The following is a 9,684-nucleotide window of genomic DNA, read 5'->3' as shown; positions in this document are numbered from 1 at the left end:
TGAAAATTTTAGAGCCAGAAAAGACTCCAGATATTATTCCTGCTTTATAGACCAGGATATTGTGGTCCAGAAAGGAAAGGTGAGTTGCCCAAGGACACAGAGATATCTCCAAGCAAAGCTATAATTGAAATCCTGGCCTCCTGACTTGATCACAGCATCCATATGATTCATAATGGAACCTCTGAAGAGTCTCAAGAAAATCCACAGCCAAGAGCAAGTCAGTTTCTCATAGGATGTTTTCTCTTTGTGGCCTAGGAGGGGTAGGGAATCCCTGAGGCCTGTGAGTCCATCCCTCCATTCTATCTTTACGATGACTGTCTACGTATCTCCTCAGTTCTTCCCCTCTTTTTTTTCCATTCTCGCACCCAGTGTATACGCTAAGGGTATACAACATTTTCTCACCATCACCCACCCTGCAAAAGAGGCTGATATGGGGAGAAAAGGAGCTAGCTTTTGCAGAATTTTACTAGGTATCAGGTGTCATACTAATCCTGCACCTCCATTAGACCATCTCCTTTCAGTAGGCAGGTGGGCAGAGGCAAGTGAAACCCCACGTGTCCATTCACCTCACGAAACAGTCCTCCTTCCACCACACAACACACACACACATAAACCCAGGATCCAAATAGAGCCCGTCTCACAGTTTTTCTTTCTCTTCTCTAGATTGGGTTGGGATGAGCTAGCTAAGTTAGGATGGGAACAAGAAGCAAGGCAGGAGACTGGTCTCTGGGTTTCTGTCATTTGTAGACCCCCAGACAGCATCATCCTAGGCTTTACTGCTATCACATCTGCTATCTGTATGTTCACAGATAACCCTCATCAGGGACACAGGCAGTTTGAGTCTTCTTGACTCCCAGCATATGAGATTGGGCGCTAATGAGAGTAGCTCTGAAACCAGAGGTAGCTGTGATATCAAGAGTATGGGCAGTCATTCTGGCTTCCCTACCCAAACTAGGTCCCCACTAACGCTTACCCTCACTCTCCCAGCTTTCACACCTGGTGCCTGAGATGGAGGAGGATTTCCGCTAGCCCTGTCCGCTAGTGGTCAGTACTAGACTCTAGGGAGTTGGCCCTAGAAGATGCCCATCTCACTGATGGCTTCCCCACCTGCCTGCTGTAGGTCCTTGGGTGACTCTTCAGGCCCAGGTCTCCTACTGAGGCTGAGGTTGAGGGTGGGAGGACAGCTGGAACGGGTAAGCAGAGTGGTACGGCGGCTTGAGAGGCTGCCGTTGGAGAACTGCCTACTCATCTGCGGCTGGAGACCCCCACAGCAGGCCAGACGGCGCAGGGGGCGCGGCAGCAGGTGGCTGTTGAAGCCCATGTAGATCCATGGATTGCAGCAGCTGCTGAGGTTTCCCAAAAGCATGGAGATGGTGAAAGCCTCATTGGTTGAATCTGCCAGAAGAGAGGAGCCCAGGAAGTCTTAGAATTGCATAGCTAGAGGGAACCTGGAAGAAAGAGTTCCGACCCTCTCTGAATACACAAGGAGACTGAGTCCCAGAGAAAAGGAAGGTCCTATAACTACTTAAGAACAGCTAGGATTTGAACCTGAGACTCCAGATTTCAAAGTCTTATCCCTTTGGGGTTTTTTTCCTTCTTTATATCTTGAGGGTAAGCACTCTTGGTGTGGCACTGTAGGATCAGCACTGGACTTTGAACTATAAGGTTGACAGTTCAAACCCACCAGCTGCTCTTCGGAAACCCTATACAGTAGCTACGAGTCGGAACCAACTTGGCAGCCCTAAACAACAAGAACAACATAGGTTAAGGGTGGGAGCTGAAGTTTGCCCCAAGCTGAAGTTGGGGAAACACAGTCAGGGCTAGCTCAGATAGGAGAAACTGTCTTTGTTCCAAAACCTAGGCCTTGAATTCCCTTTATGAGGCAACTTTTATAAACATGATTATAGAAGTTCAGGTTCCTTTTATCGTCATCCCTATTTATGTCATAGATCATGTGCCAAGGAGCTCTGAAAGTGTAAGTGGTTATGTGTCAGGCTGCTAACCTCAAGTGTTGTTGTTGTTACGTGCCGTTGAGTCGGTTCCAATCCATATCAACCTGTATAGGGTTTCCAAGAAGCAGCTGACGAGCTTGACTTTGCAGTTCAAACGACTTTGCAGTCTGATGCATTAGCCCACAGCGCCACACCAGGACTCCTAGGATAGCAGTTTGAAACTACCAGTCGTTCCTTGGGAAAAAGATGAAGCTTTCTGCTCGCAGAAAGATTTATGGCCTCGGAAACCCTATGTAGGGATGCTATGAGTCGGAAGTGACTCCACAGCACACCACCACCACCATAGATGTGCACTGCCATTTGGATTCTGTGCTCCTTAAACCTTCAGAGGCAATTCCACTCCTTTGGTCATTTAGTCATGTGAGCTGTGATTCCCAACTCTGTGCAAGACCCTAGGCTGTGGACCTGGTAGGACATTCAGTGGAGATGGAGTGACCTTCAGGGACTCATGCCATCATCTCCAACTCCAGCAATGGAGCAGCTTCAAGGTACAAGGCATCCAGGAATCCTGTTCCAATCCAGTGTCCTCAGGAATCTGTGCCTGGGAAGGTGCCTGCCTACAGAGAACAATGCATTTCTCTCTTGGGCAGTCAAAATGCAAGAATTCAAAAAGACTGATAAGATATTTCCCAGGCATAATATTCTTTCTAAAGACTAAACGAAACTCATGCCAATGGTCAGTTAGTGGGATGGGTCCCAGTCTCCTGCTAGATGCATCGCGATGGCAGCTAAGTCACAGGCCAGGCGGAGTTACCTAGCTTTTCAGCAGAGATTGTAGAATCATTGAATTCAGTGTCAGGGTTGGAAGGGATCTTAGGGGCAGACTGTCCAGTTTTCACCACACAGTTAATAAGAACCACATCTTGAACCTAGGTCTTCTAGCACTAAGCCTTAGATCCTGCACCCCACCATAGTTTGTACCCAGCCAGCAAAGTCAACAGCCAAGACCACATGCCTACTCTGTACAGTACTGTGAAAGCTTCAGCTTCATTGATTCCTTGTGCACATTACCCAGTCCTGTGTACATAGGTGTGACCACTCATGGTCCAAGGGACGGGAAGACACAGGGTGAGAATACAGTCTGAGGCATGGAAGTGAAGGTAATGGAGGAGCACCTGTGAATAAAAGAGGGCCCTGCTTCAACAGCAAATAGTCTCCTTGGCTTGGCTGAGATGCAACCCTGCTTCCCAGTTAACATAACAAGTAGGGGCTGCAGAAGACTTGGGGTGTTGCTTTGGTTAAAAGAGTGGTATAAGCTTTCATCCCTTCCACTCCATTGATGTGTATTTAGTGCTCAGTTTAGGCCAGTAGTGGAGAGGTGCCACTGGTTCCTGCATTTGGAAGCATCTGTTTGGTTGGTCCTCTGTGTCAGCTAGGCCCCATGCAGGGACTACACACATGCCTCAGAGGTAGCACCAGCATCTGTAACAGCTCCTTGCTCCACTCTCAGCCCTGGAGGGCAGGTCCATGATGCCCAACCACAGGCAGCCATTGTTGTAACTCAGCTCACAGTCCGGGGCAGTTCAGGGGCAATGAGACAGGTAGGTTTTAACTAGTCTCAAGGACAGAACTGTGTGTGCTGGGAAATCAATCTTAAATAATGAATCACAGACCAATCAAAAAGGCCCAAAGGGCTCTCAGTTTTCAAAGGAAGAATGCTGTCTGCAAGGTAACACTTTGATCCTGCACTCTAACCCAGAGGTCCTTTGTTGTTGTTGTTAAGTACCGGTTGAGTCGGTTCCAACTCATAGCAACCCTGCATCGGGTTTCTGAGGAGAGGCTGGTGGGTTTGAACCGCTGGTCTTGTGGTTCCCATTGAGCTTGTGGTCTAGTGTATTACCCTGCAGCGCCACACCAGAGGTCTTTGGTAAGTGGTATATCACGCTACACAAGTGAGGAATGAGGTGCTGAAGGACAGACAGATCAGGAAGATGGTGGACACAGCCGGCAAGCAGGAAAGCTCCACTGGGTGAGAGGCAGCAGCATTCCCATCTTCTCTTAGGTTCATCTAAAAAGAGTAGAGTCTCCACCTTCCCCATACCTGTGGTAACTTCAGCTAAGTTTGCTGTTGCTGGGAATAAAATGTGTCATGAAAAAGTTTGGCCCATAAATAGGTCTCTTCCATTCAAGTCCTGGGTCTGTCACTTACTAGCAGTGACATTCTGAACCAGTTAGGCCACTGCAGACTTCTGGTGTGGCAATATAGGGTAAACACTGCTAATCACAAGGTCAGCAGTTCAAACCTACCAGCAGTTCATCAGAAACCCTACACAGATTTACTATGAGTCAGAACCAACTCGATGGCGCTTAATGACAAACAAGAAATTAGCGTGAAGACTGAGAGTGGTCAGTGCTAAGAAGCCCTTCTTCCTTCTTGGCCAGAGCAGGGAGGTTCCTACAGTTGATTAGAATGAAAATGTTCATTGCAAAATGGGTAATTTTCAAACAGGCCCTCCTCCAGACTGAGATTTAAACAACAACAACAAAAATGGTTAAAAAGGTATAAGTGGACTGTGACCATTTGGTATTTTTTTGTGTCCTTTTGCAGGGTCATGTAAAATTCATGAACAGCCTTACTTTAATTTCACCTCTCCAGAGAAGCAAGAATTCCTGGTGTGGTGTTGTAGGATAAAGGACTGGACAGCAAGGTCAGTTTGAACCGTAAGGTTGGTAGTTCAAGCTCACCAGCTGCTCCTCGGAAACCCTATATAGGGTTGCTATGAGTCGGAACCAACTCGATGGCACTGAACAACAGAGAAGCCAAGCATTTGTATTGAATATGTCCTAGGATGAGCAAAGCACAGATGAGAGACAAAAGCTTAAGTGAAGGGGAGCAACACACACTCAAAGAGCTGGTAAGAGCTGGCAGTTTTGGTCTACTGATGAGTGAATGTTTGGGAAGTTCCACAACCATGCACTGAGAGGACCTCCAAGGACAGTTCCATGTTATATTCATGCTGAGCCATGAACACTGCAGGGCCTCCTCCCTCCCATGTGCAACCACCTAGACAGGTGGGCATGCACTTGTCCCCACACTCCACTCCTGCTTAGGGCAGCAGGAACAGGTGTCTTAGAGCACCTCTCTCCAACACTCAGGCTGCCCTGAAACAGCCCCTGCTTTCCTGAAGACTACCAGGGAGTGCCTAGAGTCAGGAGCCTGCTAACAACCTCATTCCAGAAAAGCAGTCAGAGCAAGTCCTCCCATGTTCCAACTGGAGCCAAAGTCCTCTTGGAGGGTCATGTTTTACTTCTCACCTAGATGGGAGGGCAGGATTCTCTCCTTGATAATTCTAGAGTCAGGGTTAGGGGCAGAGAAGAGATAAGACCTGAATTCTCCTCTTCACTTTGCCACTTCCTAGTGGTATGGCTTTGGGCAAGTCACATTTCTTCTCTGAGCCTGTTTCCTCATTAGCAAAATGAAGGGGTTTGCTATGGATTAAACTGTGTCTCCCAGAAATGCGTTGGCATCTTAACCTGTGGATATAATCCCATTTAGGAATAAGATTTTCTTTGTTATGTTAATGATACAGTAGCCATGCCCTAAACCTCAGCATGTCTGAGAAATTAGCAGATTAGATATAGAAAGAAGCAAGGACACTAGAGGGAAATCAAGATCAAGGAATGTCAGAGTTGCAGAAAGTGCAACAAAGATCTTCCCCCAAAACCAACAGAGAGGCTTTCGCTAGATTTGATGCCCCAAATTTGGGCTTCTAGCTTCCTGACTGTGAGAAAATAAATAAATTTCTGTTCTTTAAAACCACCCACTTGAGGTATTTCTGTTATAGCAGCCCTAGAAAACTAAGACAGGGCTGAACTTGACATTTCAGGATTGTGACGTGCCAACTAGAAGTAGTTGTTGAAGAGCCCAAAGTCATGTCCTGTTGCAGAAGGAAAGAATGCTGGGAAAGATGGTTCTTAGGTCAGAAATAGCCCTACTGAACTGGATTATTTGAAAATCCCTTTAAGTTCTATCATTCTGACTCTAAAGCTCATTTAGCAAACTAGTAGTTGGTTGGCCAAGTCTGCCAAGGGTCGTTTTTCATTAGGCCCATGTGGTATTTCATGTTTTTTAAATTAATCACCAAAAATTTTTAAATCAGGAGCTGTTACAACACACACACACACACACACACACACACACACACCAATTCATGTGGCATCGGTTGGCTGGATGGGAGTTGGAGCTGACCCTGGGATGCATTAAGCTTGCAGCCCCTGTCCTATCATCTCATCCTCTCTTCCCACTCATCTCTTCCTTGTCCCCTTCCACCCAGACCACACACTTGCCTTCTTTGGGGGCATTGTTGTCCCACACGGACCACATCTGGACACTAAAGAAGGGTGCCCAGCAGACGATATAGGCCAGCACAATGACAAAGGTCATCTTCACGGTTCGGATCTTGGCCCTGGAGATGGTGCTGATGCTGCTGACCCGGGATGGCAGCCCCCAAGTTGCTGCAGCCGGGGCCATCTGGGAGAACCCATCCCAAGTCCTCCAGCTCCTTCCCACCCTCCAGGCCTGTGTCTTGACTTTCAGGTTCTTACAGATCTCGTGGTAGATGAGACTGTAGCAGGCTGTGAGCACAGCAACAGGCAGGACAAAGATGGTCAGGGTGGTCCAAGTGATGTAGGCCCGTGGCCCCCAGGGGAAGCGGAAGTCTGCCCAGCAGTCCAGCACCCCCGAGCCCTTGATCACCTCTCTCAAGGAAAATATGAAGACTTGAGGGAGGCTGAGGATGGCGGCCAGCAGCCAGGGTGCTGTGATGAGTGGATAGGTGGACTGGATGGGCTGCTGGACGCTGCGCAGGGGGTGGCAGACAGCCACATAACGGTCCAGAGTCATGGCCAGCAACATGTAGGTGGAGGCAAACATGCTGAGCACTTGCAAGTATTTGACGGTCCGGCAGAGGAGATCAGGGCCCTGGAAGCGGTAGGTAATGTCCCATAGCAGCTGGGGTAGCACCTGGAAGAGTGCCACACCCAGGTCAGTCAAGGCCAGGTGTAGTACAAACAGGTGCATGCGGGAGCGCTTGCGACTTGGCTGCCCCAGAGTCAGCAGCACAGCCAGGTTGCCTCCTGTGGCCAACACCAGGACAGTGGCCAGGACCCCAATCTCCATCTTGGCCAGCTCCTCATCCCGGCCGAGCCAGAGTGTTGTGGCATTGGGGACAGAGAGGGTGCCTCCAAGGGTGGGGATGGTAGTAGCCCAAGGGGACCCGGAATCCATGGTGGGAATTTACTGGAGTGAAGAAGAGAGAGAAAAATGGTGACGTTAGATGGACGAGATAGAGTGGCTTAGTAAAGGTTTAAGCTGGAAAGAGAAGAGAAAGGTGAAAATAGTTAAGGGTACAGGAAGAGAAAGGACACGGAGAATTGAGATTTTTTAAAGGGAGAAAATGGACAGGGAGCTAAGAGAGGGAGGAGTCCTAGAGGAGGCAGGGAGTCAGGATGGAAAGAAAGGCTGAGGCTCTGAGGGTGAGGCCTCTGGAGGGGAGAAAAGGAGCCGTCACTATCGCTAAATGCCCCCAAATTCACTTCCCTCAAACTTTTCTAAGAGTGGAAAACAAAAGCATCTAAGCCTGTTCCTCTTTGCGCAGCGGGGGAGGAGGCGCGGGCCCGGAGAGGTCTGTGTCGCTCCCGGGGCTGGAAGCTCTAGCAGAGTCCTCGCGCCCCAGCCAGTCCAATGGCTGCCGGGGTAGCGCGGTCTTTATGGGCTTCCAGCTCGAGCACAGCGGGCTCGGAGCTCGCTGGTTGGCTCCCGCTGAGGAAGGCGGAGTGAGACAAACATACACCTACCTCTGGGAGCAGGCGGGACACGCGGACGAAGCAGCGCCCCCAGACGGAGCTCTTGGGAGCAAAGTCCGACGGCCAACCCTGGTAGAGGACTTGGAGTCCTAGAAGGTTGGAAAAAAGGTGAGAACCTGTGTGATAGTGATAGTAGAGAAGTGGGGTGTGGGTTATGGGGAGGGGAGGGTGGAAGGAGCTAGACGTGGGAGCGCTAGTGCGCGCAGGACAGGGGACCAGAGGAGAAATTTCAGGCAGTGGTGGGTCTCTGACAGTGTTTGTGTCCCTGGGGGAAGTCTTAGGCTTGGCGATGCTGAGTACCTTTCTTACGCCAGACCAGTCACTTCAGACTTCCTAAACTCAGTTCATAGCCCTGTAAGGTAGAAAAGTGAAGCTCAGAGATTTATATGACTTACTCTATGTTGTTGTGAAGTGCCATCGAGTCGGTACCGACCCTGTATAGGGTTTCTGAGGAGCAGCTGATGAGCTTGAACCGCCGACCTTGCAGTTCAAACGGCTTTGCAGTCTGCCGCATTAACCCACAGCGCCACACCAAGACTCCATGACTTGCTCTATAAGACTGTCTCATTAGCAAACAATAGAGAAGGATCTAAGGAGCCCTGCTAGCATAAACTGGGCGACTAACTACAAGGTCAGCAGTTCAAATCCACCAACCATTCTGCAGGAGAAAGATAATGCTTTCTTTGCCTTTAAAGATTTACTGCCTTGGAAAGCCTATACAGGGTAGGAACAGACTCAGCAGAAGAGTTGTTGTTGTTAAGTGCCGTCAAGTCGATTCCGACCCAGAGCGACCCTGTATAGGGTTTCCGAGGAGCAGCTGGTGAGCTTGAACCGCTTGTAAGGATTTTTGTTTTTGTATGTTATTTATTGGTCCTTACAAGTGGACCAATAAATAACATAAATGGAAAAATGACTGAAGTTGTTAAGACTTCATTTCACTTGGATCCGCCATCAACACCCATGGAAGCAGCATTAAAAAAAAATCAAAGGACACATTACATTAGGCAAATCTGTTTCAAAAACCTCTAAAAAGTATTGAAGAGCAAAGATATCATCAGTTTGAGGACTAAAGTATACCTGACCCAAGCCACGGTATTTTCAATAGCCTCATATACATGTGAGCGTTGGACAGTGAATAAGGAAGACCAGAGAAGAATTGTTATATTTGAATTATGGTGCTTGTGAAGCATGTTGAAAGTACCATAGATGGTCAGAAGAACAAACACGTCTGTCTTGGACAAAGTACAGACAGAACGTTCCTTAGAAGCAAGATGGCAAAACTTGATCTTTCATGATTTGGACATGTTGTCAGGAGGGTCTAGTCCCTGGAAAAGTATGAGGTACAATCCATACTGAAGGCTTAGTCTTTGATCTTCATCAGGAACTATTTCAATTCCTCTTCACTTTCATCACTCAAGGTTGTATGATCTGCATATTACAGGTTGTTAATAAGTCTTCTTTCATTCCTGATGCCATGTTCTTCTTCATATAATTCTGTTTCTCAGCATACAAATTGAATAAGTATGGTGAAAGGATATAACATGGCACACACCTTTCCTGATTTTAAACCACTCATTATCCCCTTATTCTGTTTAGATGACTTCCTCTTGGTCTATGTACAGGTTCCTCATAAGCACATTTAAGTGTTCTGGGATTCCCTATATTCATGGGTACACTTGCCACTTAGGGAAATACATATGTAGAAATATTCTCTCTCAAACATATATATATATCTATATATATGTTGTTGTTAAGTGCCGCCGAGTTGGTTGCGACCCTGTACAGGGTTTCCAAGGGTGTAAATCCTTACGGGAGTAGAAAGCCTCATCTTTCTCCTGCGGAGCGGCTGGTAGTTTCAAACCGCTGA

At 48.0% G+C, this 9,684-nt stretch overlaps 1 protein-coding gene across 1 annotated transcript; it reads right to left on the bottom strand.

Annotated features, from left to right (window-relative positions):
- Positions 1-1,072: 1,072 nt before the first annotated feature.
- AVPR1B (arginine vasopressin receptor 1B) lies at positions 1,073-7,239 on the bottom strand. The gene is made up of 2 exons (XM_006834212.1): positions 6,300-7,239; positions 1,073-1,395 (listed from the first exon to the last, which is right to left on the bottom strand). Exons 1-2 carry the CDS (start codon positions 7,237-7,239, stop codon positions 1,073-1,075), a joined length of 1,263 nt encoding a protein of 420 aa, XP_006834275.1.
- Between the last annotated feature and the right edge of the window lie 2,445 nt (positions 7,240-9,684).

The sequence above is a fragment of the Chrysochloris asiatica genome, unplaced genomic scaffold (assembly GCF_000296735.1).
Source record: "Chrysochloris asiatica unplaced genomic scaffold, ChrAsi1.0 scaffold00009, whole genome shotgun sequence".
NCBI lineage: Eukaryota > Metazoa > Chordata > Mammalia > Afrosoricida > Chrysochloridae > Chrysochloris > Chrysochloris asiatica.
Note: the sequence above shows the minus strand (reverse complement) of the source record. Positions and strands in the feature narration are given on the sequence as shown.